Source organism: Zeugodacus cucurbitae, chromosome 4 (assembly GCF_028554725.1).
Source record: "Zeugodacus cucurbitae isolate PBARC_wt_2022May chromosome 4, idZeuCucr1.2, whole genome shotgun sequence".
NCBI lineage: Eukaryota > Metazoa > Arthropoda > Insecta > Diptera > Tephritidae > Zeugodacus > Zeugodacus cucurbitae.
Genome location: NC_071669.1, coordinates 29,112,519 through 29,136,709, shown reverse-complemented (window position 1 = coordinate 29,136,709; position 24,191 = coordinate 29,112,519). Strand labels below are relative to the sequence as shown.

At 38.7% G+C, this 24,191-nt stretch overlaps 1 protein-coding gene across 4 annotated transcripts in view; it reads right to left on the bottom strand.

Moving 5' to 3' along the window:
- LOC105218975 (E3 ubiquitin-protein ligase listerin) overlaps nucleotides 1–17,617 on the bottom strand; it is a 59,546-nt gene extending 41,929 nt beyond the window's left edge. For 3 of the 4 annotated variants that reach the window (XR_008471114.1, XM_054230232.1, XM_054230233.1), the window contains exon 1: nucleotides 17,456–17,617. Coding sequence is in view for 3 of the 4 variants with exons in the window: in XM_054230232.1 (XP_054086207.1) it covers nucleotides 17,456–17,503 (48 nt within the window). In the remaining variant the exon portion in view is untranslated. The remainder of the gene's footprint in view (nucleotides 1–17,455) is intronic. The other variant, XM_054230234.1, reaches the window with a different exon arrangement.
- Nucleotides 17,618–24,191: the final 6,574 nt, after the last annotated feature.

Below are 24,191 nucleotides of genomic sequence, written 5' to 3'. Positions count from 1 at the left end.
GATTTTATTGGGTTGGTTGTCGGCAATCAGTAACGGAGTGGATTGCTAATTGTGCTGAGTGCAATACAGCTTCTTCTTCTTCTTGACTGGCGTAGACACCGCTTACGCGGTTATAGCCGAGTCCAAAACAGCGCGCCACGTATCCCTCCTTCTGGCAGTTTGGCGCCAATTGGTTATACCAAGCGAAGCCAGGTCCCTCTCCACCTGGTCCTTTCATCGGAGTGGAGGTCTCCCTCTTCCTCGGCTTCCACCAGCGGGTACCGCATCGAATACTTTCAGAGCTGGAGCACTTTCATCCATTCGAACAACATGACCTAGCCAGCGTAGCCGCTGTTTTTTTATTCGCTGGACTATGTCTATGTCGTCGAATAACACATACAGCTCATCGTTCCATCGTCTGCGGTATTCGCCGTTGCCAATTCTTAAGGGACCATAAATCTTCCGCAAAACCTTTCTCTCGAAAACTCCTAGTGCCGTCTCATCGGATGTTGACATCGTCCACGCTTCTGCACCGTAAAGTAGGACTGGAATGATGAGAGACTTGTAGAGTTTGGTTTTTGTTCGTCGAGAGAGGACTTTACTTTTCAATTGCCTACTTAGTCCATAGTAGCACGTGTTGGCAAGAGTGATTCTGCGTTGGATTTCCAGGCTGACATTGTTATTGCTGTTAATGCTGGTTCCCAGGTAGACGAAATTATCTACAACTTCAAAGTTATGACTATCAACAGTGACGTGGGAGCCAAGACGCGAATGCGCTGACTGTTTGTTTGATGACAGGAGATATTTCGTCTTGTCCTCGTTCACCACCAGACCCATACGCTTCGCTTCCTTATCCAGTCTGGAAAAAGCAGAACTAACGGCGCGGGTGTTGTTTCCGATGATATCGATATCATCGGCGTACGCCAGTAGCTGTACACTCTTGTAGAAGATTGTACCTTCTCTAGAGTTGCAGAGCTAATCTTATAATTTTTTCCAGCATCAAGTTAAAGAAGTCGCACGATAGTGAGTCACCTTGTCTGAAACCTCGTCTAGTATCGAACGGCTCGGAGAGGTCCTTCCCGATCTTGACGGAGCTTTTGGAGCTAAAGGGCCGAAATATAGGAGCCACGCCCAGATGAAGCAGTTCATTTCGGGTGCGCCATTTGAGCGAATCGCCATGGATGTAGCTGGTCCATTTCCCACAAGTAAATTAGGCAACAAATACGTTTTGGTAGTCTGGTAGCAGATGTTTTGATCAACAATTGGGTAACGAGGTATGGTGTTCCAATTGAATTACATTCTGACCATGGAAGGAATTTCGAATCAGCTCTAATGCGGGAGATGTGCCGCAAACTGGGTATACGGAAAACTCGTACGGCATCCTTACATCCACAGTCTGATCGTATGGTGGAACGTTTCAATCGAACTTTAGAAGAACATCTAAGGAAAGTGGTTGACAAGTATCAAAAGGTTTGGGATACCCATATAGCCTTGTTCCAGATGGCTTACCGGTCTGCTGTACATGAAACAACGGGGCAGACTCCAGCAAAGGTAATCTTTGGTAATCATCTTCGGTTACCGATTGATTTAAAGTTTGGAATGAACTTAAATGGTGGAAAGAATGTTAGGGAACAGAGTCATAGAAGACGAAATGAGAGAAATGCATGCTATTGTGAGACAGCGGACACATATCATGAGTGATAAAATGAAGGCAAAATACGACAATTTAATGTACTCCGAAGGATTTGTGGAAGGAGATTGGGTATTGTTATATAACCCACAACGAAAGAAAGGGCTGTCTTGCTTGCAGCATTTGATTCTGAAAGTATGTCTAATCGGGACGATCATACTTAAGTGGATGGCAGTGTAACGAAAATGGCACCAGAACAAACTAGAATTGACAATCGAAATCGATAACTTGCCAGATGTATCTAGACATCGATATTCGTAGTTACCAGAATGCTCGAGTGGCGATGTATTGCTTACAATCGACTTTATACGGGCTGGCGGACTGTCAGCAACACACAGTTCTTATTAGAGAGTTGCCGAGTAAAATGCAAGAAACTAGAAGTAAGAAGTTGTAAACTCGTATAACGAGTAATAAAGTGTTAAGTTCTTTGAATTAGAAATAAAGATAAGTGTATAGCCATTAAATAGTGCTTTTATTTGACAATCCAGTGATCGAACTCAGGGTAAAGTTTCAGCGTAAACGATTTATTTTGGAAATCCGTTACAGTATGCATAGCTTTTTTATAAAAGTATACTTTCATTAAAGATATGTATTTATATACATATGTTTCATACTTTTAAGCTCAGCTTTTTGTTGAATTGCTCACACTTTTGATCGCCTTCTTGCAGTGGAAAAAGCTACAAACATACATATGTAGAATACATACAAGTGAAAATAATAAAAGAGTATTAAAAATACATTTCATTCTAAAAAAAAAATTGTAGAATAAGGGGTTTGGCTGGGAATTAAGAATATACATATATTTATAATTATATCCTCTGGAGACTTATAATACTGAAATATTTTTCATTGTCTGTCACGATTGTGGTTCTTGTATATGTATTTAACCCCCTCCTTTTAATTTTGTTTAATTCATTTGAAAAAAAAAATTAGATATGGCAATGCTTGTTTTTTTCTCCATGCAACTATTTTATTATTGTGTGATTGATAGATTGATGTTTCCAATTAGAGGTGCGTTACAATAACAACAAGACCATAACCATAACTATCAATTGAATTTTCATTTTCCGCTGTAACCACACAAGTTTGTTTGTTGGATTGTGGCTATGAAATATTTGTATATATTCCAATAACACTGGTCGACAAAAAGTAACTTTTTCTCTGCATCAAAGATCAGACAATGATATTCTTATGAGATTTTCATCGCTGAACACGAATATGACCTCCAAAAGTGCCCATCACGTCGAGGTTTTGAGCAAAATGGACTCAAAGTCTCAAAAAACCCTGTTTTTGGCCTTTTTTGATCACGTGTAGAGAATTATGCTGACGTGCTAGAAGTCTGTAATTAGGCTTAATTGAAGCTTAAACTGTCAACTATAAGAATCAAATCGAAAAAGTTCTGAATCAGTCAAAAATTTTCATATAGCATAATTTTTTCATGTGGGCACACCCTTTTGTTTCAATACAACTTTTGTCACACTAGGCTCTATATTTTCCGATTCTCGCTGAAACACTTCTATTAGTTGAGATTTGCTGGTTTCGCCTACCAAGCTCATCCCACAAATGTTCTATGGGATTTGGGTCTGGGGACTGTGGAGGAGTCGGAATAATATGAGGCGCATTGTGTATGATCCACATACGCACGTCGTGAACGGTGTGATCCCAAGGTTTAGCTTTTGCGCGCTTTCTTTTAAATTATCCTTCAGTATATTCCAGTAAATTATTTTATCCAGAGTCTCCTCAATGAAACGAGATTTCCAACACCGGCTGCTGACATACAACCCCATATCATGACGTATTCTACCATCTGACTGAAAAATGTTGACTATACTCTCGTCGCTAAAGAGAACGTTACTCCAACTCAGATGATGGTTTGACGAGAGGTTTATTTCGCGCTATTCGTGCATTGCGTATAAGTAATTTTGGGATTCTTTTTAATTTTTCTACAATTTGCCGTTCTTCAGCGTTAGTCAGCTTGTGGGTCTACCGGTATGAGCACCACATTAAAGGTTTTCTTATCTTTCAAAGCGCTTTATGATGCTGTAAATCGTATATCTGCTTCTATTTATTTTAAATATCGACAACTCAAGTCAAGTCCCTCGAATAAATAAAGTATAATGCAACTTTGGGAAATTTATTTAAAATGAAATTTATTAAATTATTGTTATCTTAGGTATTTAGATATGAATAAAGATTTCCTTACTTTCTTATTATTTCAAAGATAAAACTATTTTTTTGGAAAACTGAACGATGTGTGAATAATTATGTCCGCCTCTGTAGATTCTAAGTCTGGATCTCCCATATCGAATCGTATCCTCTTTAATCCCGAAATTATGGGATGCTATACTAAAGTTTTCCCGATCGGGGTATTTGAGGAATAGTGGTAAGTACCTCGTGGTACTTAAGCGGAATTCATTTAAGTGCCTTGCATGCTTTAGTGCCTCAAAAGTTTTAGAGATTTAGCAGTGACCCTTAAGCATGAATTACTGTAGAGATTCCGATTTCTTTAGTACCGTTAGAAAGAGGACGTCCTCCCGATCAAAAAATATATGGGGTTATAGGTATCGCAAACATATAGTTTTCGAGATATTCGACTTTCAAAATCAAAAATATTAATAAGGTATTTCACACACTTAAACAGACGCTACGCACATTTTTCACCACTGGTTTTGGCTCGACCAGGGTTATTTTTTTAATTGTATAATGTGAGAAAACTGTGTTAAACAGAAAAGAAAAAAACTGACTTTAAACATAAATATTTCAAAAACTATTAGTCCAAACCACATTATTTATATACATATATTCCTCATCTGGAAAACCTCCTCTTTCACCCCATACTCCATTTATAACGGAATTCGCTATCAAACACCGACCGTCAAAGTAATCGAAATAGTGTCATAAACACCCTTGTACAAAAGGGACCACATATTGATCCCTCCTTTTTGCACGGTTAACTGAGACAGCAAATTACTCGTGCAAAAAATCATATTTTTATATAAAACTTACTATTAGGACCAATTTAAGAAAAAAATAGAAAACGTGTAAAAAAGATCTAACTTTACATGAAAATATGTGTGTTTGCACAGTGAGAATTTACTCTGTTGTTATTGTTGTAGACATTTCTATTGTCTTTTATTATATTATATGTATGTATATGTATATATACCAGAACCCAATGAAAATGGGTGTAAGCTGCGCTGGCTAACGTGGCTCTGGGAGTGTTACTAAGCAATCCAGGTCCACCGCCGTCATGCACGATGCCGGCTGATACCAGGGCCAGATCAAGATATGAATGTGTACTAAGTAGAAAGGTAGATCGGGATAACAAATATAGAAAACATAGGAAAACAAACTGGCGAGTGCACGCGCAAGAGCCAAAAACAAATATTCATATGATTCCTCCATTCCAACCTAAGAACAGGGAGGACATACATAAACACCTTAGTTGAAAGATTCACAGAATCTTATCAGCAAGCATTAGAAGTGGCATGTCCCTTACTCGCAGAAGGGGAAGAATTAAAACCCAACTCACGAACTTAAGAAATCTTAGAAAGATTGCAGTAGGCAGTTTAATGTAGCGAAACTATCCCAATTAGAGCATGACTGGGACCGTTACTACAGCCTTCTAAGGTCATACAAAAAGGAAATCAGAAAATCAATACGAAAATCGTGGAAATCCTTCTGTGAAGTAATCGAGACCAAGGTAGAAACGTCTCGGTTTCTCGGAAACTCCCCGAAGGGCCAAACTCCTCGGTTAAGGAAAGTAATAGCAAAATCTACACATAAGCCTTCAGAAACTAGATCAAAGCTGGACGGAATCCAGTGAAGAAACCTTAAAATTACTGATGGATACTCACTTCCCGGGCAGCTCAGAGAGCTTGACCGCTGAGTATACACTAGAAGTGGAGACATTGGAGATTTAATATCAGAAGACAAGATAAAATGGGCAATTAACAGTTTCAAGCCTTTTATACCTCATGGACTTGACGGCATATTCCCGGCTCAATTGCAGAAATCGTTCAGTTACGTAACGGGTTGATTAGTAACTATTCTCGAAAGGACTCTTCGGTTAAACTATATTCCTTCACTATGGAGGAAAGTGAAGGTAATATACATACCAAAAGCGGACAAAAGCTCTCCTATTAGTCCAAAGGATTTTAGACCAATCAGTCTTTCCTCATTTCTACTAAACACACTGGAAAGATTAATAGAAATTAATATAAGAAGCAGGCTAACTCTATGAAAGTTAGCAGTTTCACAACACTTTTAACTCGGTGGTGAGCTTTGGAAGGAAAAGAATACGCTCTTATAGCCTTCTTGGACATAGAAGGCGCTGAATGTCTCGGAATCACTTATGAAACAGATGCTTCTAGGCAGGTTCATAACCTCAACGCTGGGGGTTTCAACGATGTGCAGATCTGTCCATAGGTGTACACCCCCACTTCTATGGATCTTAACAATGGACAGTCTGTTGTTGGATCTAGAGAAAGGGGGGGTATATGGTGTGGCATACGCTGATTATGTGGCGGTTTCAATTAAGGGAAAATTCCCAAATATCCTCGCGGACTTTATGCAAGCAAGATTAAATAAAAAAAAATCGCTGGGCAAAATCCTGTGGATTAAGCCTAAACGCGAGTAAAACTGAGATGATGTTTGCCAGGAAACACAAGATTCCAGAAAATAAACTACACCTCGCTATCAATAAGTGAGAAAGCAAGCTATTTGGTACTAATTTTAGACTAGAAACTTGGATGATTGGATTAGAAACCAACCAAACTTGGATGCTAGGGTAAAGAAGGCAGCGTTAGAGCTATACACCTGCAAAAACATGGTTGGACCAAAATGGGCACTAACACCCGGCTGTGTTAAGGCCGATTATGACATATGGTATACTGGTCTGGTAGCCAATAATTGACAAGAAGTACGCAATAAAACGTATGGTAAGTTTACAAAGAACGGCATGCAAATGTATCAGTGGAGCTCTCAGAACAACGCCGAGCCAGGCATTAGATGTGATTTTGTATTTACTGCCTATAGATCTATTCTGTAAGCAGCAGGCGGCGAAATCGGCACTTAGACTGAGAGAATCTTCTCTACTGCAAAACTGCAATAGGGAACATTCTAGCATACTTGGCAAGTTCCCATTTCTACCAAATATTACGGACTTTAGTAAATCTGACCTACACATATCCTTCCCCTCTAAAGAGGAGTGGTATACGGGAAAAGTCAAAGATTCAGAGATAAGTATCTACACAGACGGTTCAAAACTAGACAAACCAGTAGGAGGTGGAATATTAAAAAGAAATCATCATTGCAGCAAGTCCAAGCAGAGATCACTGCTATTAAAAAAGCCTTATCGTTCTGTCAAAAAAAGTGCTAACGACTAGACACATATTCATATTCTCGGATAGTCAAGCGGCTTTAAAATCACTGAAGTCTCATAGAATATCATCGAAGATAGTGAAAGAATGCTTGGATTTATTATTGGCAATGAAATTATTGAAATTTAAGAGGAATGACACAAGAACCCTTGTGGGGGTGTTAAGGGGACACTTTATGATTGGGAGACACGCCAGCAGACTGGGGATACCTTTTAATGATTACTGCAGAAGCTGCCAAGTAGAAGAGGAGGAAGAAACAATTATACAACTTCTATGTGAGTGTAAGGCTCTGTATAAGAAAATAATCGCAACTATTGGACGCGGTTTTCTCGATGTTGTGGGAGAAGTTGCTCATGTCAAAAACCCTGAACTATTTCACTTTATTAAGACCACGGGGTGGTTTAAAGATGACTCAATAGTGTAAGGGATCACAGTCCCAGTGGTGTCACAATGGGCCTACCAAAGGCCTAGGTGCGTCACTTGACAACCACTTAACCTAACCTAACCTATGTACATATTACCGTAAGAAGGAACAAACAACGATTATTTCTGGAATGGTAAAAATAAAATATAATACACTTCAAATCATCATTAATCCCTGTCTTCTTTTTCCTTACTTCTTAATACAGCTTTATATATTTATTTACGTATTGAAATGTAGCAATGTATTGACGTATGGAGATTTGATTTTATTGCAAAGAAGTGTACAATTAAAATAAAAAAATGGGGAAACTTTAGTATAGTATCCCCAGATTTTAGGATTGAATTGGGTATGGTTGGAAAGAGGAGGATCTCCAGATTATCTGTTGCCGGAAACTTATAGTTTTCGAGATATTCGCATTTTAAACTGAAAATTTCACAAATTTTGTGGCGATTTTCCGATTATTAGTTATTTTTTCATTTATATAATGCACTTATTCTACATTACCACTTCATTACATTGTTTCTACATATTTATTTTATATCAATTCGTTTAATATTTGCTTTAAATAAGCATTTTAATTTTTGCATAATTTTGTTTATATGAGCAATAACCATGATGACATATCAAGTGGTGTCAAATCTACATATTTTATAAACGAATAAAAGTGACGCCTAGTTTTCGAGATATTCGACTTTAAAGATAAAAAAATCAAAAATTCCAACAAGTTCAAAATTCAATTATATTCAAATTTTACATTCATTTAAAGTTTTTTAAGCAAAAATTACTTATTTTAAAAATCACTTTTCACTCTAAGATTTACGTGTTTACAATTATGCGGAAAACGGTTTTGGCTCGACCAGGGTAATTTTTTTGAAGCGCTACCGATGACCGCCTGTGCAGAAAGGAGTTCTAGGCGAAAAACTTCGAACACATCCGGTTTTGGCTCGACGAGGGTTATGTTTTTTGAAGCGCTGCCGAAGGCCGCCTGTGCAGAAAGGAGTTCTACACGAAAAAACTTCAGACACCCTGGAGAGATGTGTATACTCTCGCAAAAAAATTGCTAGCAACAAAGTGCAAAGTGTAATAGTTTTGTTCACATAACGGTTGTTTGTAACACCCAAAACTAAACGAGCTAGATATTGAGTTATATATACCAAAGTGATCAAGGTGAAGAGTGCAGGTTCCAATCCGGTTGTCTGTCTGTTCGTCGGTCTGTGCAAGCCGTAACTTGAGTAAAAATTATGATATCTTGATGAAACTTGGTACACGTGTTTCTTGGCACTATAGGAAGGTTGCTTTCGAAGAAATGCCAAATCGGTCCGCGCTCAAAATGGCGAAAACCGAAAACAGATAAAGTGCCATAACTAGGCCATAAATAAATCTATGAAAGTAAAATTTGGTAGAAAGGATCGCACTATGAAAGGACATATTTTGACGTAATTTTTTTTGCGGAAATGTGCGTGGCCCGCCACCAATAAGTTTTTTATCCATATCTCGTAAACTACTAAAGCTATATCTACCAAACTATAACAATCAAAAGCGTGTCTCCGCCCCCTACTAAGTTTTTTGTACATATCTCGTAAACTACTAAAGCGATATTAACCAAACTTTTTCTTTTAGTTCCTTATACAGTCCAAAAATGAAGGAAATCGGTTTTAACCACGCTCCTCCCATACAAAGGTTATGTTGAAAACTACTAAAAATGCTTTAATGCAGTAAGGAAAACCACCAGAAACCAGGGCTGTACTCAAATTGGTATACACAATTTTAAATGGGTGTGGCTCCGCCCACTTATTGGTCAAAAACCATATCTCCGAAACTACTCGGGTTTTTGATATTTTCCTTGAATTCCAATGATGAAATTGAGCCAAATCTTCTATTTTTTTGCCGAAAATATAGGTAAGTCTCTCAGATATTTTTAGGGAATATTTTTCCTCCTATATTATGTCTCCGTGGGTGAAATCGGATCATAACTTCCCAACCTGCAATGGACTTTATAGCATATATATGACGAATATGTGGGCCAATTGTGTGTTATATTAGCTGTCATCGATTGGTCATTTTTCTGCTCGCTATCTTTGGGCACTGCTCGCCTGTCAAAAATTTTACATGTGAAAGCAACAACAAAGTTATCTAGTTGAATTCGTACAGGAGAGTAGTACCTCATTAAGAATTGTATCGCCGCTTGCTGAGTGCTGCCAAATTTTGTTTTACATATGTAGACTATTCCCAATGGTAAAAAGGGCTCAAAGGACACATTTTAGACAAAAATGGCAATGCAAATATATGACTTTGTAGTTTTTACTTTGAAATACATTTTAATTTATTAATTAACACGTAAGACATAGACGCAGCTCGAAACAAAGGGATAAAACAAAATATTTTTGTTCAGATTTAAGTATTTCTCCACCTAAGAAAATGGTTCAGATCTATTGCGCATGATTAAGAGGACATTTTAGCACAGGCTTGCACCATAAGTGCTGCCTGTCTATTTGTATTACAGGATAGAGCGTTCTTTTGGCTTCCCTACAACGCTTAGGAGGATGGGATCATATGTAGAAGTTCACGTAAGTGATAAAGTTATTGATTCATTTTCATTGTCATTCACTTTGGAGTGGCCAGAAACGAGTCTTCTCCACATGGTTCAAGCAGCTCACGATTTCCGATTTTAGACGAAGTATCCTCTGGGTAGCCAACAAACAACCGTTTGGAGGCGAGCTAAAGTGGGAAGGCGAACCCGCTTCTGCGGTGGTGCGTAGCGTTTGGGACCCACCACATAAAAACGAAGTACCAATGAAAAATCGACGAAAGCCTCGGATGAGACACCCCCCTTTTGATGACGACCCCTGCAAATGTTTTAAGGATAATGATTTAAGGGCATGCACTTGGAATGTCCGGACCATTAATAGGGAAGGTGCTTCTTCCCAGCTGGTTGATGTCCTCATACAACTTAAGGCTGACATCACCGCCATCCACAACACGTTCGGGTAGTATAGATATCGACAGCTGAAGAGTGCAGCGAGACGAGAGAGAACACTTCATACGACTAAAGGCCTGACATTCAACCCGGTGGATGAACGTCTAGCCACAATCCGCATAAAAGCGAGGTTCTTCAACATATCGCTTATTTGCGCCCACGCCCCAACGGAAGAGAAGGACAATGTAATGTCAAAATCGTGCTTGGCGATTTCAACGCTAAGGTGGGTAAAGAACAGTCGGAAAATTCAATTGACGAAACATCGCCAAACGGCCTGAGGCTGATGGCTGTCTCCTGAACGAAACACGCGTAACCAAATCGATCATGTTGTGATAGACGGAAGACATGTCTCCAGTGTTTTAGACGTGCGTACGCTCCGAGGACCAAATATAGACTTGGACCATTATCTGGTTGCAGCAAAGAATGCCCGTCAACAAACACAAGGAAGGTTCGACGTCGAAAAACTGCAATTGCAACAGACAGCCACGAAATACTCTACTCGATTTGCACTCCTGCTCTCTGAGAGCATTCATCAGCGTCTCGGTATAAGGAAACTGTGGAACTGTGGATTGCCGTATCGCAGCGGAGAGAAAACAGACTGCTTACCACGCAAACGTTGCAAACGACCACAACACGTGCGGGATGGGATAGATACCGAGAGCTGACGAGGGAAGTGAGACGCATTTGCAGACAAAAAAGAAAGATGCCGAATTCCGTGAGTATGAAAAGCTTGAGAAGCTGGTACCCCTGTCTGCCAGCCTCGAAAATTTTATGAAAAAAGTAAGCGACTTAACGAAGGTTTAAAGACCGGAGCATGCTCATGTAGAGACCAAGGTGGTAACCTGGTAACCGATGTCCAGGACATACTGGGATTATGGAGGGAACACTTCTCTGATGACGATGGAACAGATGTTCCTTTACCCGACCAGCAGAAAATTACCGGCCGAGCTATTCAAATACGAAGCCGAAGAACTGACAAGGTGCATGCATCAACTTCTTTGTAGAATACGGTCGGAAATACTGACGATTGGAATCTCAGTGTACTCTGCTGAATCCATAAAAAGGGAGATCCCACAATCTGTGCCAGTTACCGTGGGATAAGCCCCTAAATATCGCCTATAATGTTCTATAGAGCGCACTATGTGGAAGACTAAAGCCCACCGTCAACAAACTGATTGGACCTTATTTGTGTGGCTTTAGACCTGGAAATTCCACAACTGACCAGATATTCACCATGCGCCAAAAATCGCGAGCGGGATAGTGGTGGAGGCCTAGCATTCATACTACACAACACCGCGCAATATCGTTTTATCGAAGGTGACACCGACCGCAGGGATACTATCCTAGAATGTCAAGGTATAGCTGTCCGGTCAGGCGATGTCGAGCTCGAAATATTTAATATATACATCCCAGTTACAAGTTACCCAACAGGATATCAACCGAATATTAGTGCGCTACTTCGGGGTGAAAACCGATTGGTGCTTGGCGACTTTAACACGCATCACGATCTTTGGCATTCTTGCCTGTCAAATTATCGGAGAGGGATCGAGCTGGCAGAACAGATAGACGATTCGACATTCTGCACAATGAATGACGAAGCCTGTACCAGAATTATGAGCTCGTTTGAAAAACCTCCTAACTTTATTTCTGCGGACAACCGCACCTATGTAAACTTTAATAAAGTTAACTGGGACGGCTTCACAGAATTCACCGATAATGCCTTCGCCGCCCTACTCATTCCTACAGACGTAATCGTTGGCGAACATCAATTCCGCAAGGTGATCACCGATGCTACTGCTCGTTTCATAACAGCCGGAAGAATTGCAAATATGCGCCCTAATTTCCCGGCTGAAGCGGCAGTTTTAGCAAATGAGCGTGACTTCTCACGCCAAGTCGATCCCTGTGGTCCCCCCTAAAGGGATCTCAATTTGGAGATTCGGTAGCCATGCCTCCTCGGACCCGGAGAGGTGCGCGCGCTATTTTAGCCGACAATTTATACTACACCCCCCTGTTGACAAAGATAAAAGACGTGTCACCAGACGGCTGCGCAAAATGCGAAACAACGGCGCGCCATTTGTTTTCACCAGTGGGGAGGTTCAGGAGGTCATCAGGAAGACCAAGTCCTCCAAAGCCATTGTCATCTGTATTATTTCGAGGTAAAACATCGAAACTCAGGAAAATTAAACAAGGCGTTCCACAGGGCGGTGTCCTCTCCCCTTTACTGTTTCATTTCTATATCTCTAAACTCCCTCAACCACCAGAGGGAATTTCAGTTACCACCTACGCAGATGATTGTACGATAATGACGTCGGGCTACCTCCTCGAACTTTCTCGCTTCTTCTCTGCGAAGAGCCTGTCACTCGCACCCACTAAATCCACGGCGACCCTCTTTACCAACTGGACGAAGGAGTACAGACTAAGTCTTAATATTCACGTCGATGGTACACCAATAAAGTACAAAGCCGCAACAAAATCCGCACGTCGCTAGCCAGTAGCACTTGGGGAAAGGACAAAGAAACGTTGCTGGCCACTTACAAGGCTATCGTAAATTACGCAGCACCGGTATGGTCGCCTGGATGCAGTGGTACGCAGCAGAAGTAGATCCAGACGTGTCAAAACACCGCACTCCGAACAGCTACAGGATGTCTCTTCATGTCACCAGAGATACATTTACACAGTGAGGCCATTATGCTGGCTATTAAGAAGCATAACGAACTGCTTACCAAGCAGTTTCTAGTAGGGTGTTTTCGTATAAATCATCCATGTAGTCACTTGCTGGAAGCAGAACCGCCCCCCAGGTGCATCAAGAGATCATTCCTACAACACGTCTCGACGAACTTAATCAATATACCTACCAGACTGTGGATGCAGACAATTTTAGACACGCTCTAAACGTCATTCACAGTGGAGCTATTAACACCTTTATTGACTCCCTTCCAGTGAATGGCATCCTTGGAACCAAACCACCACCTATAGCCAGAAACCAAAGTGACCCTTGCGCAACTTCGATCTGGATGTTGTAGCAGGTTAAACTCCTACTTATCCAGACTCAACCCCGATATAGAAAATATATGTCCTGCATGCAATGAGTCCCCGCATGACACTAACCACCTTTTTGCATGCCCAACGAACCCTACTAATCTAACATCCCTTTCCCTTTGGTCCAACCCTGTGGAAACAGCACGTTTCCTGAGCCTCCCGTTAGATGACCTCGACGACAACTAGATTTATGCTTTCCTTTCCTGCAGGGATAAATAACCGTTACTACAACAGCGGCTACGGTGGCTAGGCCATGTTGTCCGAATGGACGAAAACACTCCAGCTCTGAAAGTGTTCGATGCAGTACCCGCCGAAGGAAGCCGAGGAAGGGGAAGGCCTCCACTCCGTTGGAGAGACCAAGTGGAGAGCGACATGGTTACACTTGGGATCTCCAACTGGCGCCGAACTGCGAAGGAGAGAGAGAAGTGGCGCACTATCGTCGATTCGGCTATAACCGGCTAAACGATTGCAACGCCAATCACATACATACATAACGCTTAGCCAATCGATGACAGCTATTAATAAAACTAAATAAACAAATTGCGAGAGTATAAAATATTCGCTTACACCCGAACTTTGCCCTTCCTTACCTGTTTATATACATATTTGATGCAGAAAAAAGTTCTACGAAAAGAACGGTAACGCTCGGTTTCCACATAATTGTGAACACAGAAACATGTTCAGCTAATAATGTGCTAAGTGATTTTTAAAATAAGTAATTTTTGCTTAAAAAGCCTTAAAGAAATGTAAAATTTTAATTTAATTGAGGGTTAACAGATTAATTTTCAATATGTGAAGTGAAAAATGTGATGTGTGTGTTATAGTATGTTTACATATGAAAATAATCTCGTTCTAAGAACGTCCAATAATCTAACCGTTTACATATAACCAAATGAGATTATCAATTGTCAAATGTGTTGTATTTGTTGTTCTGTTACACATCTTTCTCTCGCTGTCGGTAATTTTTGTTTACATTTGCATTTGACATTTCTCCTCTTCTTCCCAAAATTATCGATAAAATTAGGAATAAAGCTGAAACTACATACCTCGCGTATGCGAATGCGAAAACGAAAAAATGCGCTTGACTGCGTATATATCGAACTTCATAAATGCGCTTTTGATTGTGTTGACAGCTGTGTACAAGGTGATACATATACACACTCTTTATTTGCGAGTTTGAAAACGACCTAAATAATATGGACGTCGATTTTAAATTTTTATTGATTTTTATATGCATTGTACATAGAAAACCTCGAATTAAATTAAAACTGCCTACTTTGTTTATTAAAACTTCATCACCCCTAATCTTTAAAAATTATTTTAAATATTTGATAAATATATTATTAATAAATTATAATAAATTATATTTCACAAAAATACTTATATTGTAGCGAAGAAAACAGGCCTGAAAAATTAAGACACGCAAGATTGTAAGTAACATATTGTTGGTTGCTATTCTTAAAAATGTGAAGGTTGCTGTGTTAGCGCATGAAAGTTTAAAATTTTCAACTTTTGTGCGTCTTCGAATCCGAGTTCGAATTTCGGAGCGTTGGTTGCGAAAACATGCGAAAGCTATGTAGCTCATCTCCTAAGAACATGTGTATTCAACTCAACTGTCAAACGTTCGCATTCGCGAGCTATGTAGTTTCTGCTTAACACCGAAAATCTAGTTGTATAAAACGAGATAATTTTATAATATCGGATCAATTACGGATTATCGAAATAAGCTCGTAAATAGATAAGAGATAATCTCGTTATATGTAAACATAGTATTAAACATATTGAAATACCATGTGTTACTTATAGAAAAATTTTAGGCATTTACATAAAAATATTTAAAAACTTTGATTTCGATCACCAGTCGATCTTATCTTTAATATAAAAATGAATCGCAAAATCGCTTTTTTACAATATCCTTTGAAGTACAAGGAAAAATCCTGAAAAAATCTAAAATCCATACTTTTCTAATCTCCCATGGAAAAGCAATTTGTAATCTATAGATATAAAAATGAATTGCTCTGTTCGTTAGCCTCGCAAAAAGTCGACAACGGCAAAACCGATCTGGCTAATTTTAGTCTTGAAATATTCGTGGAAGGAAAGTAAGTATGTATGTGTAATGAGACTTTTATTCGAGTTGATAACAAAAATATAAAAAAGAAAACCAAAAATAACACTATTTTAAAGGTTGTCCATGTTGCTTTGTTAAAATATTTTTGTCATTGTTCATTTGTAACAAATAAGGAAAGTTAGTAGTGAAACAAATGGCACAAAGATCTCGATGATCTTAATGCGACAATTTAGGATTTCGTTCCAGGATAGTTGACACAGCTACAAACCAGGATGACGTAGTCAATTATCCCACAGAATATTCAAAATTGCCTTGACTGTCAGCACTCACTTGCAATTAAAAGTAGTGTGAGTTATCAATATGCTGTCAAAAGTTTTACATATTATGATAATTCAAGCTTAATAAAGAGCTACAATAATGTATATCACTCATTTTAAAATTTACCGGTTTTAACGTTTTCGTCTTTATGCGTAAACATTTCTTTCCGATAACCCATTTATACCGGAATTCGTTTTCCAACCCCAACCGCCAAAGTAATCGAAAGTAATTGTGCGCGAAAGAACTTTCGACCGAAGGCCGCCAATGCAGAAAGCAGTTCTACGCCAAAGAATTTTCCATTTCCACCTCTTTGATCACCCCTCGTGTTGGTTCGACCAGGGATATTTTTTTGAAGCGCGGAAGAATTTGCCAATGCTGAAAGTATTCTATGCGAAAGAACTTTTCATTTCTACCTCTTTGATAACCCCCGGTGTTGGCTCGACCAGGGTTATTTTTATGAAGCGGGGCCGAGGCCTCCAATGCAGAAAGTAATTCTGCGCGAAAGAACTTGTCAATCAATCACATAACACACGCATCAATGCATAAAGATCAAACTACATAGCTCGCGTATGCGAATGCGAAAGCGAAAAAATGCGCTTGACTGCGTATATATCGAGCAACTCCATAAATGCGCTTTTGAATGCGTTGACAGCTGTATAAAAGGTGATACACATACACACTTTTTATTGGCGAGTTTGAAATCGACCTAAATAATATAGACGGCGATTTTAAATTTTTATTGATTTTTATAATCAGTGTACATAGAAAACCTCGAATTAAGCAACGGAAGGAAAATTTAAACAAGGTTATTAAAACTTTATCACCCCTAATCTTTAAAAATTAATTTAAATATTTGATATTATTATTAATAAATTAATAAATATTATATTTTCCAAAATACTTATATTGTGTCGAAGAAAACGAGCTTAAATAATTAAAACATATAAGATTGTAAGTAACATAATGTTGGATTTCGGAGCGTTGGTTGCGAAAACATTCGAAAGCTAATGTTGGTTGCTATTATTAAGAATGTGAAGGTTGCTGTGTTAGCGCATGAAAGTTGAAAATTTTCAACTTCTGTGCGTCTTCGAATCCGAGTTCGAATTTCGGAGCGTTGGTTGCGAAAACATTCGAAAGCTATGTAGCTCATCTCATAAGAACATGTGTATTCAACTCAACTGTCAAACTGTCAAAATCGTGGGACGGTATACTAAAGTTTTCCCAATTTCACAAATGTTATTTTGCAATTTCTCGATTAATAGTTAATTTTCAATTTATATTATATTATTTCTACATATTTATTTTATATCAATTAGTTTGATATTTGCTTTAAATATAAAGCAATTTTGTTTATATGCACAATAACCATTTTGACAGATATCAACCCGGGAAATCGGGGGTTACTAAACTAAAGCCGACCCTAAAAATCCGTGTAAAAATAGTAATTGGGAAGTGTACAAAAACACCGTGTAAAATAATTCTTGCAAAAATATCGTCTAAAAACGAGATCAACTGTATTTAATCAATAATCCGACACTTTAACAGAAAAATCGTCTCCCACCGTACATAATTAACTTACTTTGGAGTTACTTTTAACTTTAAATGTACTCTTTCTTTTGTTATCCATCTTTCACACATGCGTTTTGCAGCAACACCACTTCATATACAAGTTGGCGTACTTTTAAAACAAATATGTGTCGAAAATACTTTAAACTATCGTTTATAGAAATGAAAGTTATCAGAGATGTCTATCATTCCCTACATCTCTATTGGCAACAAATATTATCTCGATAAAAATATTGTTGGTGATATTGCCTTGGCAGTTATCTAATGAAGAAACTCTTGATATGACCTCTCTTAAGCAGTAAAGCGGCAAATACACTTGCAGACTTGTATGCATACCGGGTTCGCAAGTCCGTTCACTATACACTTGTGCGACATGTTGTCCAGACATCATTTCGTTGTAATCGTTGAAGTAAGTGGACGTAATGGCATCAGACGACGAAATTGTGGCGCTGCTTATAATTTCAATGTGCACTGAAAACGAAAAGAAAATGTAGCCAAAAAATGTGGCAGTGATCCGATTCGAAAGCAACCTTCCTATGGTGCCAAGAAACACGTGTGCTAAGTTTCATTAGCCTTAAAGCCATTGTGCGCGCACTACCTTTCGCTCTGAATTCATTCGAAGTATGAGGTTCTGTCTGCATTGTACACAATAAACGGTCAAACATGTCGCAACACCCAACAGAACAATTTAAACATATATACTTGTATGCAGACCTAAAATTTGGTGTGCAGACCAGGGTCTACACGATGCGGCGATATGCCATACTTAACATGTAGTACAGACAAGTCTGCAAGTGTATTTGCCGCTTAAGCTTAAGCTTGTAGACATGTCTGTACTGCCTACCGTCGCATCGTGTATAGACGGATATGTATACCAAATTCTAACGCTACCGTTACACGGGCAAGAGCTCGCTTTAAAGTTGATTACAAGAATTAATTTTCGAAATAAATTGAAAGCCATGACGTAACCAAGTGCAAGCAACTTGGTATTTAATTATTGATAAAGAGATACCGTCGTCAAGAAAACTGCTTCCATTTATCGCCAAAATGAAATAATTAGTCTTTATTTTTAAATCATTCTGTAGATACATGTTCATAAAATGCACTGTTTGTGTACAATTCCGTAAAAGGAAATAATTTACTTGTAATTTTCTCAGATTTATAATCAACTTTAAACGCCTTAAAAAATTGAAAACAAGGCGGCTTTCAAGCTCGAAAAGTGAGAGTGTGGTAATAAAAGGGAGTGAGTGTGTGGCAACTTTAAAGCAATTTCTTGAACGTATAATGTTCGGGTTAGTCAGCATACAAATATGAACACAATTGAAATGTTTTGGTTCGATCGGACCAAAATTGGTAGTTTCATTTGCCTTTGGTAGTTTGGTTGATGGGTTAAAGGTTTTGGTAGGCAAATTTTTTTATCAGAAGTACATATGTACAATGAATATTAATCTTAAAATTTGTTCACTTAAAATTGTATACTTTCTTGCTTTAAGAGAATTTCTGGACACTGTTCCGTAAAACCCCAAAAAATTCTTGCTATATCCTGGTTAGTCAAATTTTTCAACAATATATTAAATATAAAGATACAAAAAATCATATTCATGTATCAAACATATTTGTTGGAGCTGATTGTGAAGAATATATAAAAAGTAAAACTAGGGATAATGAAATAATCAAATCGAGATTTCGTTCTAACCGAGAAGATTTGCACCTTTTAAATATTATAACGCCAAGCAATGTTCTTTTGGAAAAAAATATAGAATTACAACCATTAATTCAAAATTTAAAAAATTTAGTGGACTTCGATCCCTCTTATATAATAACCCAATGGAAGCTACATAGGTTGAGTGATAATAATTTAAAGAAAGATATGGATATCAATACGTTTTGGAGTACTGTTGGTACCATTAAAAATGATATGAATATGTTTTGTTTCATTGGTTTATGCAATTTTGTGCTTAATCTAATCACACTACCTCACAGTTCAGCAACTGTGAAATGAAGTTTTTCACAAAATTAAGAAACAAATTAAATAGTGTAAATAGTATTATACGTTGTAAAGAACTAGTACACAAAGGTGAAGTACGTTAGGTATGGTCAGCAAAAGAGGGATATTTTAGAGAAATAAATTAATACCTTGGGGGATGGGGTCATATGTAGAAGTTCACGCAAGTGAGGAAAGTTTCTGATTGCCATTCACTTGGGAGTGGCCAGGAACGATTCTTTTGCATATGACTCAAGCAGCTCACGACTTCCGGTTTTAGATCAAGTATCCCCTGGGTAGCTAACAGACATCCGTTTGGAGGCGAGCTAAAGTGAGAAGGCGAAGCCCGCTTCTGCGGTTGTGCGTAGGGCTTGGGACCCACCACATAAAAAAATCTCCCCAATGAAAACAGGATTCGGCTATAATCGCTTAAAGCGGTTCCTACGCCAAATATATATATATAAATTAATACCTTTTATATTATGTAATATGTTTAAACTTTATTTAAGCACATACAATTTGTACCTGTATATAATTTTTCTTTTGTTCAAACATGATATGTTTGACCTATATGTACATATATAAAATGTGCTTAAATGTACTTAAATTTTATTGGTTTTTTGTATGAAAGTTAAATAAAACGATGAAAAAATTGTTAATGAAAAAAATGGTAGTTTAAAAGAAGATTTTGTAGGCATTTTGGTAGATAAATAATTTCTCAAGTGGCAACACTGCTCGTTGCAGCGATGGGTAGCAATGTATATAGTGTGGTAAGTCAAGAATGATAGACGATAAGATTACGCCATTCGTTTACAGTTAGCTTTTTTGGGTTTCAATTTCCTGTTGAGTGACGCTCTCATGACCCCCAAACAAGCGAGCAAAACAAAAAATGAAAGAAAAACTGACAAATTACACGGTAGTACAAAACAATAAAACCAAAACAAAGAGCTGAAGTCAAGACTAGTGCTTAATTATTATTTAAAATTCTAAGTGAAAAATGTATTAACTTGAAAAAGGAGTCCGCAATGGCGGAATTGAACAACAATAGTACAAAAAAGTCGTATATAAAGAGTTTTTTTTCACTTTTCCAACCAACAAAAAAGTTGTCAAAATGGCGAACTTTTTGTAACAAAACATATAATTTTAATTATAAATATGCCTTATTATATTGGATCATTTTATAGATGACGATTTTAGGAATCACGTTCATTGTGATATTTTATATGCACATTATACAATTTGGTTCACTATGTTTCACATTTCCGTTTTCCATTTGACAATTCTTATCTTGCCTATTCCCTTTCGTGAGACGTGAGAGCGTCACTATGTCGTAATCTTGTCTTCTATCATTCTTGGTGGTAAGTGGACACATAATTGATAGATGACATTCTATCTATCATTCTTGAGTGGACATCTCATTTTAGCTTTAATTTTGCAGAGGAAAGTTGTCTCCGCGTCATGGCAATTATTTAAAACGAACTTTAGCGGGAACTTATGGACTTTAACTTGGGCGATAAATTTTATGGGAGATAAGAAGAGCATTATACAAATTAGCGCTTCAATTTATGCAATGTTGGAAAAGACATTTAAATAAATATAAAGAATTTGATGAGGATGCCACAATGGATTTTGTAAAAAAGCGCACTAACGGCATGCAAAACTACAATAGAAGATTTTTTTATTTTTGTAAATACTCGACTATCGCACAGTGGGGCAACGGGGCCTATTTTTGCGGATCAATTCACGGACGCTATGATTTTTCAGCGTTTTATTTTGTATGACTAAAATTAGTCAAAACAAAAAGTTTTTAAGAAAATTTGTCTGCAGTTGTAATAATAATAAAATAATATCGTTGCCATGTTTTTCCAAACTGTCATTGGTGATGGTGAAGTACTCCTCAATTCATTATCATCACTGCCGTTAATTCCACATTAATCACGTATAATATATATCAACAGCCAGTTCTGGTAAAATTTTAACGTTTTTTTTTTGATAACCTTCTCATTCGTGAATAATTATAAATATCGTGAATTAATTTTTCGCAGCTGAACTTTCTTGAATGATATTTCTTTTAAATCTTTATAACGTGCTTTTTGAGCATCCTCTGATAGTTGGTTTCGTACGAACCTATTAGCGCTGCCCCCGCCACGATGTCAAAATTCTGCTTGGCGATTTCAACGCTAGGGTGGGCAAAGAAGGTGTATTTGGCACAACAGTCGGAAAATTCAGCCTCCATAATGACCCATCGCCAAATGGGCTGAGGTTGATCGACTTCGCTGGGGCCTGAAATATGGTCATCTGTAGTATTAGATTCCAGCATAAGGAAAAACATCAAGCTACTTGGCAGTCCCCCGATCGAATCACTCGCAACCAGATCGATCATGTTGTGATAGATGGACGACATGTCTCAACAAGGAAGGTTCGACATCGTGAAGCTGTAATCACAACTGACAGCCGAACTATTTTCTACCCGACTTGCGCAGAGAGCACTCATCAGCATCTCGGTATAAGGGAGCAGTGGGACGGCATATCAAGCTCTCTACGTACAGGTGCACGCGAAACTATTGGCTTTCGGAAATGTTAAAAAAAACAGCTGGTATGATGAGGATTGTTGTCTCGCAGTGGAGAGAAAACAGACTGCCTACGTCGCAATGTTGCGATCGACCGCAACACGTGCGGGATGGAATAGATACCGAGAGCTGAAGAGGGAAGCGAGACGCATTTGGAGTCAAAAAAAGAAAGAGGACGAAATGCGTAAGTATGAAGAGCTTGACAAGCTGGCCGACAGGGGTAATGCACGAAAATTCTACGAAAGGATCCGGCGACAAACTGAAGGTTTCATGACCGGAGCACACTCCTGTAGGAAGAAATGCGAATAGCACTATATAGCACAATAGAAATACCCGCTTGAAGAAACACGAGGCGGCGAGGGCCGAGCTATACAAATACGGCGGCGAAGAGCTGATAAGATGCATGCATCAGCTTCTTTGGGAAATATGGACGGAAGAAAGCATGCCCGACGATTGGAATCTCAGTGTACTCTGCCCAATCCACAAAAAGAGAGACCCCACAATCTGCGCCAATTACCGTGGGATAAGCCTCCGCAATGTCGCTTATAAGTGTGAGCGTACAGTGTGAAAGACAAAAGCCCACCGTCAACAAACTGATTGGAGATCTTCACCATGCGAAACATTTTGGAAAAGACCCGTGAAAAGAGGATCGACACACACCATTCCTTTGTCGAGTTTAAAGCTGAGCTTCGATTGGCATTTCCAATTGGCGCCAAATTGCCAAAAGGAGAGATGCGTGGCGCACTGTTGTGGACTCGGCTATAACCTCGTAAGGGTTGTCTATGCCAGTCAAGAAGAAGATCAGGGCTACGAGACAAGTTGAATTCCGATTTCTGGCTGTGCGTCTGTGTAAGCGATAACTTGAGAAAAAATGTAGATGCATATATTAATGAAACTTAGTACTCTTGTTCCTTGGCACCATGAGATCGTATTGCAAATAGGTAAAAGCGGATATTTGTCACCCCCACAAAATGGTGTTATCCGGAAAGTGATATAACGAAGCCAGAAGGAACTGAAATGTGGTAAAAAAATCACACTAAAAAGGGGCATATTTGAATGGATATGTTTACGAAAACTGTATATATCTTCTAAACTACAAAAAGCATTTCGATACGCTACTTAGCACGTAGCATACTGGCCTCGTTTTGTATGTGCTCAACCGCAGATATCAAGAAGCAACTTGTAGTTTGTTTAAGCCGTCAGAGCCAAAGAATTTGTGCGATTTGGCCCTTCGATGACAACTACTACATACCCACTGGTGAAAGTAAGTGGGGCACAGCCTCCGGGTAACGCATCTTTTACGCAACGCACTTCATCCCCCGAATAGCGCAGTGAAATTTACCGGCTAAAGTAGCTCGAGCACTTCTTTGCGTCTGAGAAGGCATGGTCAGCAACGGTCTGTTTAGATCAGTCAGCTCGGGTTGGATAGAGATAAAGCTTACACCAACCACTTTTGAATTCATGTTGTATCTTTACTGTACATATTTTAACAACCTTCAAACCTAAAATGTAATAAATATCATTAAACCACATTAATAACAGTTAAGTACCGACCACTGCTCTAAGACTCAAACGACTCCGAAGTGATGGACGTATATGCAAATGCGCTGCTATAAGCTTGCTTGAAATGAATTATTAAGCACATTTGAAGTTATAATAATAGTAAGTATGCAATTTTCCATTGGAGGGGGTTAAGTGGCCTCCAAACGAATATTTCTTGGCTACCCAGAGGATACTTGGTCGAAAACCGCAAGTCGTGAACTGATTTAGCCATGTTCAACATACCACTACTAATGGCCTGGCCACTACTAATTTAATGTAAATCAGAAACAATCCTCACTTACGTGAACTTCCGTATATGACCCAATCCCCGAACCATTCCAATACGGGGCAAAGAACTGATAATGTGCATGCCTCACCTTCATTGCAGAATATGGTCGGACGAAAGCATGTCCGACGATTGGATTCTCAGTTTCTTCTGTTCAATCCAAAAAAAAGGAGACTCCATAATCTGCGCTAGTTACCGTGGATTAAGTCTCCTCAATATCGCAATATATGATAGACTAAAGCCCACAGCCAACGAATTGATTGGCGAATATGTGAACCGCTAAAGCTAACGTTGAGCAACACCAAAAGCTCCGACAAGATCGATCAATATTTTATAAGAGTATACAGGTGTAGGCGTACGCTGATGT